Source organism: Vicia villosa, unplaced genomic scaffold (assembly GCF_029867415.1).
Source record: "Vicia villosa cultivar HV-30 ecotype Madison, WI unplaced genomic scaffold, Vvil1.0 ctg.002052F_1_1, whole genome shotgun sequence".
NCBI lineage: Eukaryota > Viridiplantae > Streptophyta > Magnoliopsida > Fabales > Fabaceae > Vicia > Vicia villosa.
The window spans coordinates 88,193-112,439 of NW_026705822.1; the positions used below are offsets into that span (position 1 = coordinate 88,193).

A 24,247-nucleotide genomic window follows, 5' to 3' on the forward strand; every position below is an offset into this window, starting at 1 on the left:
CGTCTTTTCTTTCATTCATTTGATCATCTATTGAATTATGCTTTTGATGTTGCGGAAGCATGAGGAAGTAGAACTGCATAAACAATTAGAGAATCATTTTAACTTCTAAAAGATATTAGAACTTCTGACTTGCTTAGTACAGTTCTGCAGATTAAATCTTAGAAGTTCTAAGTTAAAATGACATGTGCAGAAAGTAAAAGACACGATCATTTTTATCCTGGTTCACCTTCTAATTAAGGTTACCTCCAGTCCACCTTCTTCAGGTGATTTGCCTCTCAACAGAGGTCTTAATCCACTATAACCAAATCATGATTACAACTTCCACGAACCTCCGCCATGACTTGAAGATGTTTTAAGTTGGTAGTATTTTGTGGTAAAACATTCCTGGTGTATGTATGTGGAAATATGCAGGATTATATGTTTGAGCAGTACAACTTTTCAATGGATGTCATGCTTGGTGTCTTGACATTGGTATCTGACAGAAGTAGCTATCACCTTTTAGTTGTGAGGTTTCCTTTTTTATCTCAGGTCTCTTTTAGGAAACTATATAGTGTGCGATGTTTGTTTTGTGCTAAAATATCCCGAATCACAACGTATGTGATCATCCTGATGATGTGGAAATTAGGTTAACATGGGTAACCCTAATTTATGTATGGAAGACCCATGGCCCAAGTCCTTCTGCCAGCTGACTATATATCGACTGCAAATCCTACTTTCAGAGGCAGAGTTTTCAGCATGAAAGATTATTAAACTCTCTGTGTTTCCACCGTGTGTGTTTCTTGTGATCCAAACAATTATCATGTTGATAATTGTTGTGGAGTAGTTTATCTTTGACTGTGTATTGTGAAGAACTGTTGTTCTGTAGCTGTTACTTGTGATCCAAGCAATTTTCCTTGATGATTGCGTTGGAATAGTTTGTGTTTGTGTAATGTCACTCTAAGCTTTTAAGCACGAGTGTGTGGCTCTTGATTGAAGCTTTTAAGCAGATCAAGGTGTGTTTTTGAAGAGTGTCTTCTATCTGTAATTGTTATATTGTTTATGTGTAATCACTGCTGTGATTGAGGGGGAGTGGAATGGAGATATTCCATATCTAGGGAGAACCTAGGTAGAAGGGTCATTGGGTAGTGATTAAGTGAGAAGTTGTAAACGGGGGAGTTTAGCTTTGAATTGATACTACTGATAGTGGACTTCATCCCTGGCTTGGTAGGCCTCAGAGTAGGTTGTTTGAACCGAACTGGGTAAACAATTCCGTGTGTTCTTTATTGTTTTTATGTTGTTATGTTATTATTGTCTGTGTTGCGTAATTGTGGATGTCATAACATCCAGTTTGACATCGAGCGTGTGTTACTAGAATTTTCAATTGGCATCTGAGCAGGCACCCTGCCTATTTACATCTGGGTGAGATCTAGGGACAGCAAAATTCTGGTACTATGAACAAGAATAAAGAAGATACTGCACAATATGTCACATCACTAACGAGTGCTTGTGAATCTGATTATGATTCTAGTGAAGATGAACTGACCTTTGATGAGCTTGCAACCTCCTACAAAGAGCTATATGCCAAAAGCACTGAAGTATGTAAGCAAGTGGAGAAGCAAAATAGGCTCATAAAGGAGTTGGAAACTGAAAAGAAAGAACATCTTGCAACCATAGAGTCACTCAATGATGAGATCAGCATGCTAAACTCCAAGATGGATCAAATGTCAAAATCTGTCAGAATGTTGAATTCTGGAACTGACTCCCTGGAAGAGATACTGCAAATTGGACAGAGATCAGGAGACATGTCTGGAATAGGATTTGTGGGAAGATCAGAATCCATCTTAGGACCCAAAAGTCCAAAACCTGAAGTCCACATGCCAGGTCGGATGTCTAGACCAATGACACAACATCATAAGAACAGAAGGATAAATCATGCTAGGAGGAAATTTAATCAATGGAGATGTCATCACTGTGGAAGATTTGGTCACATAAAACCTTTTTGTTTTAGACTGTATGGTTATCCAAATCAATTACTTCAAAAAAAAACTAAGCAGAACGCCTCAATCAAAAAACAACAATGGGTGCCTAAAGGCATTGCCTTAATGGCTCACACTCCCCTGCGAGAGTCATTAAAAGAAGACTGGTACTTTGATAGCGGCTGCTCAAAACACATGACAGGTACAAGGAATCTGTTAATAGATGTCAATCCTCATTCCTCTAACTATGTCACGTTTGGTGATGGAGAAAAAGGAGAAATCCAAGGGATTGGAACACTAGAATATCCTAAAGGTCCAAATCTGAACAATGTTCTTCTGGTAAAAGGACTAATTGTGAATCTAATTAGCATCAGTCAATTGTGTGACCAAGGCTTCAATGTCAGATTCACCAAGAAGGGATGCATCGTCACAAATGAAGAACATAAGGAAGTCATGAAGGGCTCTAGGTCTAAAGAAAACTACTACTTATGGGAACCTAGTATTTAAAATTGTTCCTCTAAAGATTCCATGACCAAGGAGGAGATCGAGGAAAATCATCAAGAAAGGAGCAAATATTTCCCATATAAGAGATGCTACAAATGTAGCAGGACATATCACTTGAAGTCCACATGTCCTGAAGCTCATGCTCTTACCAGAAGGATGATATATCAACAGAGAAATTCCTTAAAAGCTGAGCCATATCTCCTCGAGCTAAGTGATGAAACTGAGCATCCAAGTTTAAATACAAAGATTTCAGGAAGAAAAATAAATAGTGTAAAAAGGAGAAGACCGTATCAAACTTCTAGAACTTGGTGTGAAAGAAAAGCTGGAAATGGATACGAAGAAGAAGAGATATTCAAAACCTTCTTTGTAAAAATTGAAGGTGAAAAACTAATGATGTTTGAATACAATGTCACTCAGAATGTCATGACATTGCATTATGAGAGGGGTACTGATGTGTCAAAGAAGACCACCCAACTCATCGGAACCAAGCACATGGATACTACATGTTATTCCCCAAGGAACCTTGCAGTTAACAAAGTTTTTACCATGAAGAATGGAACTTCTAAGCTACCAAGTGGAGACATCCTTCCTGAGAATCTAAGCACTCTCCATGTTGAAATCTTGAAGAACAAACTAGGTATTTACTCCTGTGAGGTGTTATAGCAATTACAGTTTCTAGGGAACTACTTTTTGAACAAAGAAAATAACTCAGATTTAATGATTGGTCAAAATTTAAATTCCCCCCTCCAAGTACAACCTTTTCCTCTATTCCTCCATCCCCACTCCGTTGGTCTCTTAAACTTCTTTCATCTCTCATCCGACAAAGAAAACAACCAGACACCTATATCGTCTCCAACATATTCCTCAATGTCTCAACAATCTATCCCTCAATCTTCATAAAAAATATCCACTTTCGTTGCTCGTGAACAAGACGCTCCTAATGCCCCCATTAACCCTACTGAGATTCTTGAGGTCACCCCTTTGCAGATGGTAACTCCTTTCGATCTCGTGGAAAAACGACCCAAAACAATGCATGCACGAAAAACCAATGAGATTGCAAGAAGACCTAGAAATCCCAACTCTGATCAGATTTCTCAATCGTATTTCCCTCCCTCTAGGGAAGAACCAACCAAAGAAGACTCAAGGTCTAATCACATCTCCATTGTCAAAATTGTTACCCAAATCCTAAATGAGAACAATGTTACATCCAGGATCCCTGATCCTGGGAATCCTGTGTTTCCTGAGTCAAATGTCATTGGGCATGTTAGTGACACTGCTGGCACCTATGTCCCAGCAAATAATGATAAGAATGCAAATACTAATGAAGGCATTGATGAAATGAATGAGAATGTGCATGTGAGTGACAATAAAAGAAATGATGGAGTAAAAGTCACTCTTGGTCAGGATGATGTTAGCATTGATCACATTGAAATTCCTGATGGTGCTGAGTGTAACACCCCGTATTTTACATTTATTAATTTAATGGGAGTTTAAATTAATTTCTTGGATTATTGGTATTTTTAATTGGAATTAAGTTGGAAATTGTGTAAAATAAGCTATTGGGCCAAGTTGTGGTTAGTAATGGAGGGGGTGTAATTGATAGGCCCTATTACTAAAGTTATTTTGCTTTATTTTTCATAAAATAAGAAAAAGAAGGAAATTGGAAAATAGAGAAGAAAAACCTAAGAGGAAGAAGGAGAGAGCTCATGGAGAAAAGAGATTTTCGTATTCATGGTGCAGCCCTCACAAAATGGGTCATAACTCTCTGCTCGTAACTCCAAATCAGGTAATTCTCGAAGATTCGGATTCTACACGAAATTTCCTTCGATTTGATATATTAATTCGTGTCAGGGAGGTTCTCGATGAGGGATATAAGCGAGTTTGAAGATGGGAGATTCTTGCTGAATTTGAGGGAAAAGGGCTTACGGGTTTGATGAAGAAGAATGGGAAAAGTCCAGATTCTTGGCTAAGGTAAGGGGGGACTCTTCCGATTAACATCTATTATCGGGTTATGGATAATAGGACTGATATAGATATATTATTTCATGTCAATTGAGTCGTATGATAGAGTTGGGATTTTGGGGATGTTTGTTGATAATTATCTATTTTGATGAATTCCATGAATTTGGTGTTGTATGATGTTCGATGATGCATAATATATGTTATATGTGTGTATGATATATGTTGTGTGGCTGTTTTGTGGCGTTTGATCAACTTGAATCGATTTGGTCGAGGTTGAAGGATTTGGGATTCATGTTCGTATGCTGTCAATTGCGATTGAGATCCCTGATTTTTGTCAGTTCGCGCCGCGAAGGTGGGTGCGCGCCGCGAAGGCGTAACTTTTCTCGTTCCGCGCCGCGAACCTGTGTTTGCGCCGCGAAGGCGTGTTTTCTATTCGTTACGCGCCGCGAACTGTGTGTGGCGCCGCGTGCTGTAGCGATAATTATTTTCTTTGAAAAATGTAAAAATGTGTAACTTTCAAACCGTAAGTCCGTTTTAGACGCCGTTTTGGACGTTGTTCCTTAAAGTGAATGTTCTACCATATGAAATGAATAAAACAATGACAACTTGATTTTATTTTAAAAAGTATCATTTTCTTCAAATGTGGTTTATTCTGGTTTTGCATAGCTGATGAGGTGCAATGGTTGTTGTGTGCATAGTTGAATATGTGCAATGATGTATGTTGTGATAGTGTGGTTACTCCTGTTAATTGTGCAAATGGGTGTTGTTCATGGTAAATATGGCTATCATGTGTTTTGATGAATGATGAGGTAAATACTCTGTCGTTGACGAGTTGCTTTGTTGTACTTGGTACACGATTGTAAGGGATGTTATTGTTGTTGCACTGTATGATGAATGATTTACCTGTTATGATGTTGTGGTTGTAATTGGTATTTGTTATACATATATGGTTGATGTAAAATATGTATCTTATTATGGTTGAGAAATAGCATAACTGTGTATGGCTATTGATTATTGTGGTGGTTGATGATTATGACATTTGGTTGATTTATGTGGGTGATGAGCATGTTATGGTTGATACATGCATTCATAATCATTATGTGGCTGATCCTTGACGATGGTGGATCAGTGGTAGCTAATTCCCATTGTGTGGAATTAGTGAGTGGGTGTTGCCGTATCCTTGACGATGGTGGATCGGTGAGTTGGGTTATCCCAGATTTTGGTACCACATGCATATAGTTGCATTTGCATTAGGTTACTTGTGTTATTATAACATGAATGGAAGATTGTCCAATGTTATAATATGTGATGATTGTGTAATGGTTATGATTTGTTTGGATGAATTATGGTGTTGCCCTTCGTAATGTATTCTATTTGTGTTGTGTGTTGATGAGTACTTCCTGACAATCTGAATATAACGAAATTGGATGAATAATGTGACTATGATGTGTTATTGTTTATGATTCGATAACATTTGTTAATTGTGAATGAGACTCACCCTTACTTTGATGATTTCAGATTGGCGAGTAGCGGCTTTCGGCTCGGTGAGGATTAGCTCATGAGTCAGTTTATTTGGTATAGCGTCGGTGTCATGCTCTGATATTGTAACACTGGGGGAACGTTAGTTTAGAGTTTATGATGATACTCTATTTTGTTGTTATTGGAGTAATTTTGTGAGATATGGCATAGGTGATGTTATGCCTATCTGTTGATTAATGTTCCGCTGTATAGAAACATGATTTTGTTAAATGGATGATTTTCCCCTAAGTGAAGCATGACAATTGATTTATGATAATTTGTTTTAAATTGAATTGTGGCACCCTTGTTTTCATGTTTTACTCTGAATTATTTTATTAATTTCCGCGGGGTTTAGAAGGGTGTTACAATAGTGGTATCAGAGCAGGTCGGTCCGTCCGGCCAATTGTCGAGTCAGTTGAGTTGCACGACGGTTGAATACTGTCGGCATATTATCCCTTGGTACGCGACATGTGAGTGAATCACTGTCGGTACTTTGTTGTTTGTTGTGTAAGTTGGTTTGAAACAAGTGGGGGAGAAGTTTCACTTCTCAGTTATGTTTCAGTTGTAAGATGATTGATTCAGTCGGCTGTTGTTGGCAACAATGCAAGCATTGTTGGAGTTGTTGTTTTCCGAATCGAAGGTGACTTGGAATTAAGACTTGGCTGGTAATTAAGTTGGAGCATCTTGAAGGAGGATGAGTATATGCAATTGATGATTATTTGTAGGAGAGGAAAATTAGAAAGTTGCAATGTATCAGCTCTGCTGGTGTGCTGCGAAGCTGTCAGTTGAGTAGCCTTACGACTCAGAAGAGGTTCAGCTGCAAGTTTGCGAAGAGGATTGATGTAGTAATGTTCCAGAAATTGCGCTTCGGCGATGGGAAGTGTTGCTCAAGTTATAATGATGTTTGGAAGTAAAGAGACATGATAAGGGGCTGTTTGGAATGTGATAGAGTTGAAGAGAATGAGTTTTGGAGAGAGAATTTCGTAAGCAAAACGCAGGAAAATTGCTGAATAGCTGCGGAACTTCGAAAATTCATAACTGAAGTTCTGGACATCCGAATTGAGTTCCGTTTGAAGCGTCGGAAAGCTAACGAGATGAACTTTGTTATAAAAATAGTTGCAGCAGCTGTAAAATATTTAATTGTGACAGGATGACGTTGGAAAGAGGTAGAGTTACGGTTACTCTTGTTCTTATAACTAGACTTGTTTATTGGTACTGCACGGGATGTCAGTGTCAGTGTCAGTGTTGAATGGATCGAAGGAATACTTGGAAGTTTTTTTGAGAAGTAATTTTAAGAATTGAATTTACCAATTGAGGAGTTTTGGATATATTGTATAGAGTGTCGCTGCATGATGTCAGTGTTGCATTTTCGGGCAATGATTGGAAAATTCATATCTTGGGTTCCGAGTGTCGGATTAATGTACCGTTGAGCCTACGAAGAGGTGAAATTATGTTCTAACTTATGGGAGAGTTATAAATACAGTAGATTGATCCTATAAGGAGATATTGTGGAGTCGGTTAAGGAAGCGTGAAACTGGTTGGATAGGAATGCCTACTACCGTGATTGTTTGAAACAAAAATTGAGTGGAACGTGATGTTGATGAATAAGTTGATGAGCTGTTCGGTAATAAATATGGTTTGAGGGCCGATGGATTTTAGGGAGAAGTGAATTAGTAGTAAAGATGGGATAAACTTTAGAACTCTTGGAATCGTATTTGTGATGGCAAAGTAACGATAAGTATAAAAGAAGAATTTTAGAGGATTTCTAACATCTGTTGATGTGAGGAAGACTTTGTTGAAATTCCGAGTGGAATGATATTTGGACGTGAAGGATGCCATGGAATTTGGATTAAAACCACGAGTATGAATGTTGTGCTATTGTGTTGCGTAGGAAGTCTTTAAAATGTCGGTGCTAATGACGAAGGAGTTGGGTCTAATTGGACAATTTAGAGACTTGAGTTAGTATGTGAAGGCACTCCTTATAGTGTTAGATTGAGTATGCTAGAAGATGACTAGTGGTATTCTTAACGAGATTAGAGAAGGTCAGAAAGATGATGTTGAGTTGATCGATATGTTAACTTTGAATTACCAAGGTAAAAGCGGTGAATTCAGAATCGACGGGAATAATGTAATGAGGTTGGATGATTGAATTTGTGTTTCTGATGTTTTGAGCTTCGGAAGAATATTCTAGAAGAAGGACACCGTAGTGGATTATTGAACTACGACGATGTTAATGAGTTTGGATGCAAACTCGGAAAGGACACTGTTATGTAGTAACGACAGTTTATGCTTAAATATGGATGACGACTATCTATTGACAAATTGAGGACTTGATCACCCTTAATCTCTTGTTGATAGTAGACGGAATCTTATAAATGAGATGAACTTGTTTTGTTACCTTAATGGTATAAGATGTAATGAATGCGAAGCCGTGGGAATAATCACTCACTATGTTGTGTGAATTTATGAAGAGGTGGATATGAAAGAGTGCAACATGATGGACAAATGACTTAAGACGGGTAAATCAGAGTCGCACAGCAAAAGTGTGATGTGGAGTAGTGTTATGAGTACTACTCGTGGGAGGTGAGGAATTAATATGTCAGGAGCTTACATAGAGAATATGTGTTGATCTATATGTTGGATTTAGAACCCAGTGGAGGTAAGGATGTCGTGTCGAAGAATTATAACTCTTTTGAATAATTGCCGAGATGATGAATATGTTATTACGGTTGCACGTAGTTAACGAGTATGTATTCGGCGAAATTAAAACGAAGAGTTGATGCTATATGATGTTGTAATAATTTTGCGCTGTTATTGAGGTGGTGTTGTAGATTCCAGATATAATAAGGAATTATACTCTAAGAAGGACGAGGTTGATTTAATTCTTAAAGAAGAGTGGGAATTCAGTTTGAGCTATTATGTAAGCAGTGGTATATCGAGGCTGATGAGTGTGATTATAACTACTTGTGCGTACTCGTTCCGGTGGTGAGAATGTTTTAATAGATGAAGTAAATCAGGAATTTGTTTTTGAGTGCGAGTAAGTATTACTGAGTGGTGAATTGGTACCATGGATGATGAAGAATGATTCTTGGACAAATGAGTAAAGAGAGTCGGAATCGGGAGAAACTCAGAAATCTAATTGGTATAGATGATTGTGAAGAGTAATCAGAGTAGTGCGGAAAAGGCGGAATGTAACATGTTGGATAATTGATGGTGTGACTTAAGAGGAGACAGATAATTGGGATTCAATAGTACGGGAATATGAGTATTGAGTTTCTTGAAGGAAGCGGTTGGTGAAAAGTGTAAGTATTATTTTATCGCTCAGGTGAAAGAGTGTGTCTAAGGTTGGTATATTTGGTAGATGGAATGCATTACTGCATTGTGGATCAAGTGTGATCATACTATGGATTGTGTAATTGTATTACTCAGTTGTTGAGCGTATTGTATAGGTTGTACCTCAATGTTCTATTGTTGTTAACCTTTTGGAGATATAGCGAGTGGTATCCTTTTGGATGGTCAAATGCGACGTAAGAACTGGGATTTGAATGTATGAAACATGTTTCCTGTTGGTTATGTCAGATGGATTTTGAGGATCGACTGATGGAAATGTTACATGGGAACTGGAGAGTCAGATGAAAGGCCCTATCCGGAACTTTTCACTGGAAGTATGTTTTCGAGGACGAAAACTCTTTTAGTAGGGGAGAGTTGTAACACCCCGTATTTTACATTTATTAATTTAATGGGAGTTTAAATTAATTTCTTGGATTATTGGTATTTTTAATTGGAATTAAGTTGGAAATTGTGTAAAATAAGCTATTGGGCCAAGTTGTGGTTAGTAATGGAGGGGGTGTAATTGATAGGCCCTATTACTAAAGTTATTTTGCTTTATTTTTCATAAAATAAGAAAAAGAAGGAAATTGGAAAATAGAGAAGAAAAACCTAAGAGGAAGAAGGAGAGAGCTCATGGAGAAAAGAGATTTTCGTATTCATGGTGCAGCCCTCACAAAATGGGTCATAACTCTCTGCTCGTAACTCCAAATCAGGTAATTCTCGAAGATTCGGATTCTACACGAAATTTCCTTCGATTTGATATATTAATTCGTGTCAGGGAGGTTCTCGATGAGGGATATAAGCGAGTTTGAAGATGGGAGATTCTTGCTGAATTTGAGGGAAAAGGGCTTACGGGTTTGATGAAGAAGAAAGGGAAAAGTCCATATTCTTGGCTAAGGTAAGGGGGGACTCTTCCGATTAACATCTATTATCGGGTTATGGATAATAGGACTGATATAGATATATTATTTCATGTCAATTGAGTCGTATGATAGAGTTGGGATTTTGGGGATGTTTGTTGATAATTATCTATTTTGATGAATTCCATGAATTTGGTGTTGTATGATGTTCGATGATGCATAATATATGTTATATGTGTGTATGATATATGTTGTGTGGCTGTTTTGTGGCGTTTGATCAACTTGAATCGATTTGGTCGAGGTTGAAGGATTTGGGATTCATGTTCGTATGCTGTCAATTGCGATTGAGATCCCTGATTTTTGTCAGTTCGCGCCGCGAAGGTGGGTGCGCGCCGCGAAGGCGTAACTTTTCTCGTTCCGCGCCGCGAACCTGTGTTTGCGCCGCGAAGGCGTGTTTTCTATTCGTTACGCGCCGCGAACTGTGTGTGGCGCCGCGTGCTGTAGCGATAATTATTTTATTTGAAAAATGTAAAAATGTGTAACTTTCAAACCGTAAGTCCGTTTTAGACGCCGTTTTGGACGTTGTTCCTTAAAGTGAATGTTCTACCATATGAAATGAATAAAACAATGACAACTTGATTTTATTTTAAAAAGTATCATTTTCTTCAAATGTGGTTTATTCTGGTTTTGCATAGCTGATGAGGTGCAATGGTTGTTGTGTGCATAGTTGAATATGTGCAATGATGTATGTTGTGATAGTGTGGTTACTCCTGTTAATTGTGCAAATGGGTGTTGTTCATGGTAAATATGGCTATCATGTGTTTTGATGAATGATGAGGTAAATACTCTGTCGTTGACGAGTTGCTTTGTTGTACTTGGTACACGATTGTAAGGGATGTTATTGTTGTTGCACTGTATGATGAATGATTTACCTGTTATGATGTTGTGGTTGTAATTGGTATTTGTTATACATATATGGTTGATGTAAAATATGTATCTTATTATGGTTGAGAAATAGCATAACTGTGTATGGCTATTGATTATTGTGGTGGTTGATGATTATGACATTTGGTTGATTTATGTGGGTGATGAGCATGTTATGGTTGATACATGCATTCATAATCATTATGTGGCTGATCCTTGACGATGGTGGATCAGTGGTAGCTAATTCCCATTGTGTGGAATTAGTGAGTGGGTGTTGCCGTATCCTTGACGATGGTGGATCGGTGAGTTGGGTTATCCCAGATTTTGGTACCACATGCATATAGTTGCATTTGCATTAGGTTACTTGTGTTATTATAACATGAATGGAAGATTGTCCAATGTTATAATATGTGATGATTGTGTAATGGTTATGATTTGTTTGGATGAATTATGGTGTTGCCCTTCGTAATGTATTCTATTTGTGTTGTGTGTTGATGAGTACTTCCTGACAATCTGAATATAACGAAATTGGATGAATAATGTGACTATGATGTGTTATTGTTTATGATTCGATAACATTTGTTAATTGTGAATGAGACTCACCCTTACTTTGATGATTTCAGATTGGCGAGTAGCGGCTTTCGGCTCGGTGAGGATTAGCTCATGAGTCAGTTTATTTGGTATAGCGTCGGTGTCATGCTCTGATATTGTAACACTGGGGGAACGTTAGTTTAGAGTTTATGATGATACTCTATTTTGTTGTTATTGGAGTAATTTTGTGAGATATGGCATAGGTGATGTTATGCCTATCTGTTGATTAATGTTCCGCTGTATAGAAACATGATTTTGTTAAATGGATGATTTTCCCCTAAGTGAAGCATGACAATTGATTTATGATAATTTGTTTTAAATTGAATTGTGGCACCCTTGTTTTCATGTTTTACTCTGAATTATTTTATTAATTTCCGCGGGGTTTAGAAGGGTGTTACACTGAGCACAATGAAGAGACCCCAGCAATGTTTCTGCTAACACGTGTGTAAACCACACTAAAGATGGTCAAACTAAAGAAAAAGAACCAGAGAAGACTCGGACTGACAAAGTAATCAACCTTGATGATCTCTCTGATGATGACCTGGTTGCTTCCATCAATCCAAGCATAGCCAGAAGGCTAATGAGGAGGAAAGGAAAGCAAGCTGTAGGTGAGGACTCTCAGAAGAAGAGGGCAGTGGCTAAGCCCGTTTCTGTCGGACCAAAGAAGCCATGGAGCAAAGTGGTGCCTAAGAAAAGAAAGGCCAGAAGCAGTTCTAAGAATGAGTCAGATTCTAATGTTGCTGCGGATGTCAATGACATTCATCCCAAGAAGAAGGTCTCTACTAGCAAGCTTGCTGCTAGTGTTCCTGAAGTACTTATTGATAACATTTCCTTTCAATATCCCTCCAGTGTACTTAGATGGAAATTTGTCTATCAGAAAAGACTGGCCTTAGAGAGAGAACTTGCTCAGAATGCTCTTGAGTATGAAGAGATTATGAATCTTATTCATGAGGCTGGTCTAATGAAGACTGTGACTCAACTCTCTAAGTGTTATGAAGTCCCGGTGAAGGAGTTCATTGTGAATCTTCATGAAGACTGTGGCAATAAGGAAACTGAGGATTATTTAAAAGTGTTTGTCAGAGGAAAATGTGTTAACTTCTCGCCCACTATGATCAACAAATTTCTGGAAAGGTCAAATGATGTTCAACGAGAGTTGGAAGTGTCTGATAATCAAATGTGCAAAGAGATTACTGCTGGTCAAGTGAAGACCTGGCCTGTCAAAGGGAAGCTGACTGTGAGCAAACTAAGTGTGAAGTATGTTATACTTCACAGGATTGGAGCTGCCAACTGGGTGTCAACTCAACACAAGTTTACAATTTCTGCTCTCCTAGGTAAATTCATCTTTGCTATTGGTACTAAGTCCAAATTTGATTATGGAACTTATATTTTTTAGCAAACCTTAAAGCATGCTGGTAGCTATAGTGTCAAAGGCCCCATTGTCTTCCCTTCCCTTATTTGTGGAATCATCTTAAATCAATTCCCCAATATTTTTGACTGACAAAGATTTTGTGTGCAAAAGAGCAAGCCCTTTACTCTTTCATCATAAGCTCTTTCAAGGAACTCATGTTTATGATGTTAACACAACATCAGCTGGACCATCCAAAGAGAGCACAATTATGAGTAAAGCTGCCATGATTTCTATGCTCCGAGAGACCTGTAAGGAGCTGGAGTCTAGAAAATTGGCTCTTGAAATATTGATCAGCTCCCTTGAAACGAATGAAAGTGCTAAGTCTGCAGATACTGATGTGGAGGAACAGGGTGAAGATGATGGTGGATCAGACAGTGAGATTGAGAAAGAAGCCAGTCCTGATGATGGCACTGATAAAAGTATAGAACACAGTAGCTCTGAGTTTGAAGACTAAAGCAGGTGTGTATGGTGATCTTCCCTAGTGTTGTGTTTTGTTTTTTTTAAGAATGCTTTGACAACATTTCTGGTAAAAAGGGGGAGTAATGATGGTATTGTGTTTTGTTTTTGGACATCTAATTTGTGTATTCGCGATGAAACTTTTAGTTAACTAGTATGTGCTGGTAAGCTGTTTTAAAGCTACAATCTTTATTTGTGTGTTTGTTCTCTGCTGCAAAGAATCTCTGATATCGTGGTAACAAAATGTTTTAACCAAAAATTATCCAAAAGGGGAGATTGAAGATGTTTTAAATTGGTTGTATTTTGTGGTAAAACATTCTTGGTGTATGTATGTGGAATTATGCAGGATTATATGTTTGAGCACGTACAACTTTTCAATGGATGTCATGCTTGGTGTCTTGACATTGGTATCTGACAGAAGTAGCTGTCACCTTTTAGTTGTGAGGTTTCCTTTTTTATCTCAGGTCTCTTTTTAGGAAACTATATATTGTGCGATGTTTGTTTTGTGATAAAATATCCCGAATCACAACGTATGTGATCATCCTGATGATGTGGAAATTAGGTTAACATGGGTGACCCTAATTTATGTCTGGAAGTCCCATGGCCCAAGTCCTTCTGCCAGCTGACTATATATCGACTGCAAATCCTACTTTCAGAGGCAGAGTTTTCAGCATGAAAGATTATTAAACTCTCTGTGTTTCCACCGTGCGTGTTTCTTGTGATCCAAACAATTATCATGTTGATAACTGCTGTGGAGTAGTTTATCTTTGACTGTGTATTGTGAAGAACTGTTGTTCTGTAGCTGTTACTTGTGATCCAAGCAACTATCCTTGATGATTGCGTTGGAATAGTTTGTGTTTGTGTAATGTCACTCTAAGCTTTTAAGCACGAGTGTGTGTCTCTTGAATGAAGCTTTTAAGTAGATCAAGGTGTGTTTTTGAAGAGTGTCTTCTATCTGTAATTGTTATATTGTTTATGTGTAATCACTGCTGTGATTGAGGGGGAGTGGAATGGAGATATTCCATATCTAGGGAGAACCTAGGTAGAAGGGTCATTGGGTAGTGATTAAGTGAGAAGTTGTAAACGGGGGAGTTTAGATTTGAATTGATACTACTGATATAGGACTTCATCCCTGGCTTGGTAGCCCCCAGAGTAGGTTATTTGAACCGAACTAGGTAAACAATTCTGTGTGTTCTTTATTGTTTTTATGTTGTTCTGTTATTACTGTCTGTGTTGCGTAATTGTGGATGTCATAACATCCAGTTTGACATCGAGCGTGTGTTACTAGAATTTTCATGAGTAACAACCTGCATAGTCAACTGCTGTGACTAACCATCTGGATAATGACCCGTTCAGTGATCTCCACGAGATATAACATTCATTGACTCAGGCACCCTGCACAGTCTTCCCGTTGTGACTAACCCTGCACAACAACACGTTGTGACTAACTTCCTGCACAGCTACCTGCTGTGACTAACTGCAATGGACTGATCAGTGATCTCCACGAGATATAACATCCATTGACTCCTAGACTCCTGACCCTCACATGATCTCCAAGAGATTTCCACAATGACTGCAGCCACTGTCTTCTCAAGCATCATACCTTCACTTGGTCGCTTAAGGCATCATTACCAATTTAATTTACATAATGTTTCTTAATAAGCAAATATTCTAATTACCGCCTGAATGACAAGTAATTTGTTTTAGTTGAATGATCATTGAATTCCTCTTGTCTGCATCTTCTGCCCAGTTCCTTGCTTCTTGTTTTTATCTTGGTTTCTTCAGGAATATTGATAACGTCAGTCCTGATTCAGGATTGCTTCTTGCATTGTTCTTCAAATTTCTTCTTAAGCAGATTAAGAACATTGGTTCTTGCTGAGAGTTGCTTCTTTGATTTCTTCCTCTGATCTTCTTCTTAAGCGGATTAAGAGCATCAGTTCTTGTTGAGAGTTACTTCTTTGATATATTCTTCTGATCTTCTTCTTAAGCGAATTAAGAACATCAGTTCTTGTTGAGAGTTGCTTCTTTGATATCTTCCTCTGATCTTCTTCTTAAGCGGATTAAGAACATCAGTTCTTGTTGATAATCCTAAAATGAGATAAGCCTTGTGGAAGGATGATCACCACAAGAATTGTAAAATTTTGATAAAATCAATGTTCATTTAATCCAAAACCAAAGACGAGCTTAACTCACTACTCTCAAAGAGAAGTCTTTTACTAAATTTTAATTTTATTTTATTTTATTAATTGGATATATATATATATATACACACACACACACACACACACACACACATATATATATATATATATATATATATATATATATATATATATATATATATATATATATATATATATATATATATATATGAACTTCTACATATGATTATTTTCTTGTTTATTATATAGAAAAATAGCAAGAAGAAAAAAATATATTAAAATTAAAAGGCAAAGGAGACAAGTATGAAATGCAAACTTATTCATAACGTAAGTTACAAAACATAGGAATGATGGAAGCTTGTGATTGGCTTACAAAAGAAAATAAAAATAAGCATGGTCTGTGCCTTATTAACACAAACTTTATATATTAAATTAAAAAAAAAAGAATAATTTAGATGAGTAGCATGGAAGGGCCCAAGTGTTCATATGCCGAAGTTATGCAAATTACCATTTTGTCCTACAAGTATTTTAATGTTGACCTTGCTTTTATGTTGGTTGTAACCATTTGTATTCAGGTCTCTTTAAAATTTCCTATAACGTGCCATTATTATTCGTCTTCCTAGATCTTGAATTGCTTCACTAGAATCATTAATAATTATATCTTTATCATTTACCCTCTTAGGGAATATCATGATAATTTTTTCCTCTCCTTTTTTATTTTCTTTGACGCCGAACTTTTCATATGATGCAAACGAATTTATTTTACTATGATGTCGAAACATATATATCTTAGTTAATTAATTTATTTTTTGAATTTTACACATAATGTACATCACATTCATTGAGAATTTCAGTTAACTTTTTCTTCTTGATTTGAAATTTTGCGAGAGCTTCAAAATGAATGAAGTTAGCCACTTTAGGGGATTAAGATCCAAATGGGGCTGAAGTAAGAAGACCCTTTAGCATCTTTCCTCCTCCTCATAGTGGTAGAAAGCCTTAGTGGTTTGATCAAAAGGGACATTGATCTTAGTCTTTTCTCAGGGTTTAAAGTTGGCTCATCAAATTTAGAGATCACCCACCTTTAATATGCCAACGGTACCTCAATCTTGGGGATCCCTCGATGGAGAATTTGTGGGAAGTTAGGGAGGTATCCAGGGGGTTCAGGTTAGCTCTGGGCCTCGGGGTTAACTTCCATAAATTTAACCAGATTCCTATTAATTTTGAGCCTTCCTTAATATTAGTAGAGAACATTCTCCATTACAAGATGAAGTCTCTTTCTTTTAAGTACCTAGGGCTACTAGTAGGCGTAAACCCTCGATTGAAGTCTACTAGGAATCTCTAGTTGACCTAATTCGGAAGAGACTTCACTCCTAGAATCATAGGCATTTGAATCTTGGAGGGAGGGTTATTTTCCTAAATTATTCCCTCATTGTTGACCTAATTTGGAAGAGACTACACTCCTAGAATCTCTTGACCATTGTTCGTGTGTCCTCTTTGTAGATTATAGTAATGGTTGATCAATAATGCTAAAACTATTTCCTCATGACGCGTGATTAAAAAAATTTAGTAATGTTAGCCATGATGTCCCATTTAACTAACAATAAAATTATTTTTAAGTGTAAACAAAAATATAATACCTACATACATGTTGAATAGTATATTCTGAGTAATACTCACTTTTATATTGCGACAAAATAGTAGTTATGAAGGCCTAATAGAAAATAATTATTTTTTAAGTAATTAACAATGCTTTAAAGAGATGGTGTGTTATTGAATGTTCATTTGTTATTGTATACTATTTATGAACATGCAGGAAAATACTATTTTAAAGAAGGTCTCTTAAATATAAAATATTTAAATATGCTATGTTAATAACATATATCGTATATTAAATTATAGAAGTATACTATTATTCAATTCAAATTTTCATATACATTAATTACCTCTTATTGTAGTTAATCTAATTTGAAATCTATTTCAGTTTGAGTTTCATATTTATCCGGTGGTAAATTATACACCATCTCATTTTTATTAGACAAAATATATAATTATCTATAATTTTTTCTTTAGGGTTTTCAATGAAATGGAAACTACATAATTGTTTTTACAAATATATGCAAATGAAGATGTAGTTTAATGTTTATATAAAGTTGTTTACACATTGTATAATTATACAAGAACCATCTAAATATTATTCAATGTAAAAGCTTTTCACTCTGGGATGATTCTTCACATTTATTCTTAATTTCTTTAGTCAATCCATTCCATCATATTTGTTCATGCTTCCTCTAGAGGGATATCATGATAAGTTTCTCTCTCTTCTTTTTTTCTTTTCTTTGATGTCGAACCTTTCTCCTGATGTAAAACAATTTATGTTATTGTAATGTTTAAAAACACACACACACCCACATATATTGAATAATTCGATGCTTGAATGTTAAACATAATGTACATTGCATCCACTAGAATTTCCAATTTTCTTTTCCTACTTGCTTTTAGGTTTTGGGCGAGCTTCATAAAGAATAAAGTTAGCCACTTCAGGCTTCGAACGAAATTGCTTGTTTGATGGTAAATGTGTACAAATCTGCATAAAAAGTTATACAAAAGTTAGTTTGTCACAATTCATTACATAAAAAAAATTAATATTAAATTTTTTATTAAAACAATTTGTAGCTATGTCTTACAATATCTATTCGATTATCATTTCGTTTTCTCAATTGAACTGTCCAATTATTTGCTCTTTCAATGACAGAAAATCTTCGATCTGCAAGTGGAGTAATATCTATATCTTTTCCATAAATTGCATGCTTCTTAGGAGGGGCTACAAGCAACTATAGAAAAATTTCCATAATATATATATATCATTTAGATTATTTTTGCGTAATCAAGAAACACGAAATTAATGACATATATAAAATCAAAAAATGAAAATGAGAATTGATTAAGGAAAGCCAATATTTATGTTTGTTTGTTATAACTTTTTAAAAATTAGATTTGAAATAGTTCATATTTTTTGTTAAAGAAATTTAAAAAGAGATTTTTCATTCTATTTTTTTTAAAATAGTTTGTTTTTATTAAAAATCATTTGAAATATTTCATCTATTTGTAATGAATTTTTTAGATGATAAAAGTGAAAGTATGCCTAGATCTCGTTTGCAAGATGTTAAAATAAAAATGATTTTAATATTAATAGTTTAAATATGTTTAAAAAATAATATAAACTATTATTTATTTATTTGAAATTATTATTAAAAATTAATATTTTCTATATATTTATATTTTAATAAATATATATTTCTACATGTATACATAATTAAAGAAAACATAAAACCTAATACAAAGAGACACTTAGGCTATGTTTGGGAGTTTGGAGGGGAAGGGAGGGGAGGGCTTTGGAAAATAGGAGGAATTGGGTGAAAAGCATAAAAAGATTTTGGGTAGGAGGGTTTTGGAGGGTTTGAGTTTATTCATAACACCAAAAACCCCATAAAATGGGGGAACTCAAAAATTGTATTAAAGGAGGGTTTTGGAGGGTTTTGAAGGGTTTACATAAATTTTCCAAATATCTTTTAGGTTGTTATACTATTTTAAAAATTAAAAATTTAGTAATGATAATAACTCTTTTTTCATTCTAAACAAATTTATTTTTTCAAAAAATGTCAAATATTTTCCTACATTTTTTTAAAATTTTGTTTTTGGAAGCCTTTCCCTCCCCTCCCCTCCAAACTCCAAAACATAGCCTTAAAGTGGTGCTTACCTTTTCAATGTTAATTTTGCCTCCGTAACAAAAATGTGGAAGTTCAAAAGAGGCTGAAATTGGTCCCAACACCACGCTTGTTATTTTTCTTCCTCTATTTTTCTTCTATAAAAATAAAACCATCATAAGTGATAATAGATAGTATAACTTTAAGAAAAAAACTTTTATTCAAAATTTATCTTTCCTATAAGGTTTATGAATATAGTTATAAGTTGTTTCTTTATAACAAATGCATATATTAATATATTAAAATAAAGAAAATAATATAAAAGGTACTTAAATTTATTTTAAAAATAATAATAAAACAACAAAAAACTCAATAAAAAAAAAGAATACGCCAAAAATACATTAAAAAAAGCAAATATAAGGAAAAAGAAAGAAAAATGAGCAGAAAAACCGAAAGAATGCCATCAATTCAAAGAAAAAAATCTGATAACCAAAAGAATTAGATGCACAAATAACATATTAAAATTCACAAAAGTTCAACAACTTTGAAAATTTTCAAAATTAAGAGTTAGCGTATTTACTTCACTTGCATCATTCTCTTTAAATACAACCATAGCCAATCGATGCTCTGGATCTTCACCATCTTCTAATTTTCTTAATTCCTCCATATATATCTGATATCACAACAAATAAAATGTTTTTTTAGTTAAAATTTCATTAATTAAAAGTAAAATAAAATATCAAATGTATTGGATCTAAATTTCAGACTAAATACATTAAACAATTGTGCTTATATTTTATATGAAAAGGTATATCAATTGCATACACTTTATAACATGAATTAATAAGGAGATTAACTATAAGAGTAACTTACATTAATTTGCTCTATGACATAATCACTAATTTGATCGGGCAGAGTCTCATAACGGTTGAGTGGTTTCACTATTAGCACTTGTTTTCCATTTCTATAAATATATTCGATAGGTTCTTGCTCCTCCAAACTATGGTCTTTGTGATCCATAATAATATAATGAATAGTATTGAAATATATGAGAAAGTTAGAGAAATAGAGGTGTGTTGTGCATATATATACTCTAAAAAAATGGTATACAGTTGTATTTGCGTAAATAAAAAGGCGCGGAATTTATGGTTTTATTAGACTTTTAGTTTTAATACATTTATTTTCTTTTTGAGATTAAAAATTCAAATTGGTTGTATATACATTGTATAAGTTTTTCTTTTTGTTGTATATACATTGTATAAGTTTTTCTATTAATAGCTTTCTTTTGTCATAATTAAAGTGCAATAAAAGGTTTGTCCTAAAATAATAATATATTTATGTATTTCCTATTTTTTGTTTGTGTATTTCCTATTATTTTTATTAAAATTATTTTTCAAGAAATATGATATATCAATTAATTTGTTCCTATCCCTTGTTCCTTTGGTCATTATTGTATATGATAAACTTAGGAATTTATTTATTTTAAAAAAAGAATAATCTTGTTTCGCATATTAAATTGAATAATATTAATTCATGTACCATTTTTTATTTTCCAATATATATTAATATGTATAAATTAAATTAATATATATTATTACATCTAATAATAATTTATTAATAATTTTTCCTCAAGTTTTAGAAATATTATATTAATTTATTATATGTCTAAATTAAAATATAACACTAAACTCATTCAATCATGTTATATCATTATGCATATGGACCAACTGACACTATGCATGTGGTACCAATAAACTGTGAACTTAATCCACCCGACCGATCTAAACATCACCGAGATACGACCCTATCGACACAAATTCCACACGATGGGAATTATGTCCACCACTAATCCATACGTCACCGGGATTCAGTTATTAAATGATGTATGAATGAATGCACACACATATGACATACTTACACATCACCGCTCCGATGAAATACATCGTCTCACAAGCTCACCATTATCACCACCAACGAGTATGCCCATGTTCTGCAATCATTCAATCATATCACTCATTTATTAATTAAACATAGCAAATCACAATTCATTCATCACCATGACATTACATTGTCTTATCCGCAATTCACATAGTTACACAATGTTTCATTTCACCAAAGCAATTAAATCGAGTTTTAGAAATAACGTCGTCCACTGCCCATACTTCTATTTTATATTATAAAACATTTAATTAGCTTTGCAATACCCAAAACAGCACATAAAAAGAGTACACGGATCAAAAGATACGCAATTTCGAAGTTTGGAAAATTTCTGCACATCAGGGTTCGCTCAGCGGCCCACCAGCGACTCGTGACAGAAGCGAACTACGTTGGGACCTCCGCTTAGCGGGCCAGGTCCGCTTAGCGGGCTCAAACAATTTCTGGAAAACAAACACCATCCGCTTAGCGGACGTGCAATTATGAAGAATTTTTATCTCTACAACAGACCTGCGATCTCACCCAGTCTCCATCCAAAATGCATTCCAAACATCACATAAAGGTATAAAAACATCGCAGACATTATCACACATCATCAAACACCATGAAAACACATTTTTCCATTCATAATTTCATGCAATATCATCAATTCCCCCAAACTATTTCATTCCCAAACCTAACAATCCCAATCCCAATCCCAATACAACCAATTGAATCAAATAATATACTAATCAGTCCTATTACCTATAATCACATAATAGATACTAAAAGAAAGAGTTCCCCCTTACTTTCGATCGGAGTTCTTGAAGGTTCTCTTCTTCCTCTTCTTCTTCTTCTCTTCTTTGTTGTTTCACGTGTTCCTCTTTTTCTCCCAATTGGCTCTTTCCTTATTTTATGAAAAATAAAATAAAATAAACACAACTTAGTAAAAGGCCTAACCAAATAGCACCCCTCTTTTACTAACATCACACCTTAAGCCCAATAGCTCTTATTCCATAATTTTCCAGTTAAATCCAAATTAAAATACCAAAATTCCAAATAATTAATTTAAATCCAAATTAAATTAATAAACAGAAATTATGGGGTGTTACATATACCACATATCTCTTTTTCTAATTGATGAAGCTCTAGAGGTAGGGAAGTATCTCTCTAGAAATATTTTCTTCAAATCATTCAAGGTTGTGACAAAATTTGGTTCAAGAGAGTATATGTATAACCGATCTTTGGCAGCGCCCTGTAGTGAGAATGGAAAGGCTCTGAGCTTAATGTGATCTCCAATTGCTCTTTCTGGTCTCAATGGTGTAGAACAAACAACCAGAAATTCTTTCAGATGCTTATGTGGATTCTATCCTACAAGACCAATAAACCTTGGCAACAAGTGTATTAAACTAGATTTCAATTCAAAAAGAACAACAACATCAGCATATTCAAAACATAAACCATTATAATTAACATCAGGAGCAGCAAGCTGCCTTAGTGTTCTTTGATCATCTATGTAATCAAAAGCATGTTCAGAATCAGAATCAATTAAGCAATGCAGCAACAAGTGCGAAAATGCCAGCAATGTCCTTATTAGGCAGAAACAAATCGCAAGAAGCAATAAGATTAAACTACATTCATAAAAATACAAAATCACAAAATTTAATGTCATTAGGTGGATAAGAATTTTGGAAATATTTTTGGAATTTTTCGAGACTATGAAAAGAATAAAATATTCATAAAAATATAAAAAAGATGAATTTGGGAATTTGAGGGATTTTGAATTAGACACTGTTAGTTCTCTGGTTTTAGAGTTGGCTTAATTTTTGTAACACAAATAATAGGATCAGTATGTATAATTGTATAAGAACAACAGGTACAACAAAGAGTCCCAGTGAAATGATAGAACATGTTATGTTGGAGAAATTCAGCATCTAAAATAACATGTCACATTGGATGTTACGACATCATGCCTGAGCTGAAGAGAAGAGTTTAATTAAATATATGTGATTTAATTACTATAGAAGATTGCAGAATATTCAGGGATATTGTGCAAATCAAATAAAGGGGTGATATATTATATGACAGGTCTGAAGAATCAATATGAAGATTTGAAGAATCATTCAGAAGAATCAAATCAGAATATTTGAAGATTATATAGTTTCTAATTATAGAGATATTCTCGGAAACTATCAGATTGAAGACCTTGATTATAACAGAAGATACAACAAATATGTTGTGATTGAAGGTCCAAATCCAAATAGGTATAGGTTATAAATAGAAGACTTTGTAACCTAGAAAAATAAGATAACCACCGAGTAGAAAAGATGTAATTTTTAGGGTTTGTCAAGGTAAACCTCCTGGCCTGTGGGAAGGTTACCTATATAATCCTCGAAGCCTGTAGGCAAGAGGAGTATTGTTCTTGGAGGAAGATTTGAAGTATATCCAGGTTCGTGGTCATAGTCATGGTTCTTGGCTAGGGATTGTCATGGAAGTATGTCTTCCAAACTTTTTATCTTTGGGATTATAATGAGTTGGATATTGAGTCATTGTTACAGCTCTTGGGATTGGAGAACTGTACAACATCATTGCGATGATTGGAAGTGGGATAGGGATATTCCATATCTAGGGAGGACCTAGGTAGAAGGGTCATTAGGTAGGGATTAAGTGAGGAGTTGTAAGCTTGGGAGTAGTTTAGCTCCGAATTAATACGGCTGATAGTGAAATTCATTCCTTGCTTGGTATTCCCCCAGAGTAGGTGTGATTTCACCGAACTGGGTCAACAATTTCTAGTATGTCTCGACATCTTTCACGACATCTGGATTTGTTATGCCTAAATTTCAATTGGTATCAGAGCAGGCATCCTGTTCTATATATGGATGAGATCCTAGGAAGATACTTTCTGGTTCGGCAAGGAAGTTTTGTGATGAAAATATGTGTTGATCGTCGATGTGTACTT

The 24,247-nt window shown here is 35.1% G+C and overlaps 1 protein-coding gene and 1 long non-coding RNA gene across 2 annotated transcripts; one reads left to right on the top strand and one right to left on the bottom strand.

Annotated features, from left to right (window-relative positions):
• The first annotated feature begins 2,483 nt into the window (after nucleotides 1-2,483).
• On the top strand, nucleotides 2,484-13,506 carry LOC131637593 (uncharacterized). The gene is made up of 4 exons (XM_058908192.1): nucleotides 2,484-3,096; nucleotides 3,391-3,909; nucleotides 12,106-12,975; nucleotides 13,148-13,506. The coding sequence occupies exons 1-4, from the start codon at nucleotides 2,484-2,486 to the stop codon at nucleotides 13,504-13,506; spliced, it is 2,361 nt and encodes a 786-aa protein (XP_058764175.1).
• Nucleotides 13,507-17,861: 4,355 nt separating this feature from the next.
• Nucleotides 17,862-18,491, bottom strand: LOC131637590 (uncharacterized). Its single transcript, XR_009294364.1, has 3 exons — nucleotides 18,355-18,491; nucleotides 18,123-18,254; nucleotides 17,862-18,025 (listed from the first exon to the last, which is right to left on the bottom strand). It is a non-coding gene; the product is annotated as an uncharacterized LOC131637590 (long non-coding RNA).
• Nucleotides 18,492-24,247: the final 5,756 nt, after the last annotated feature.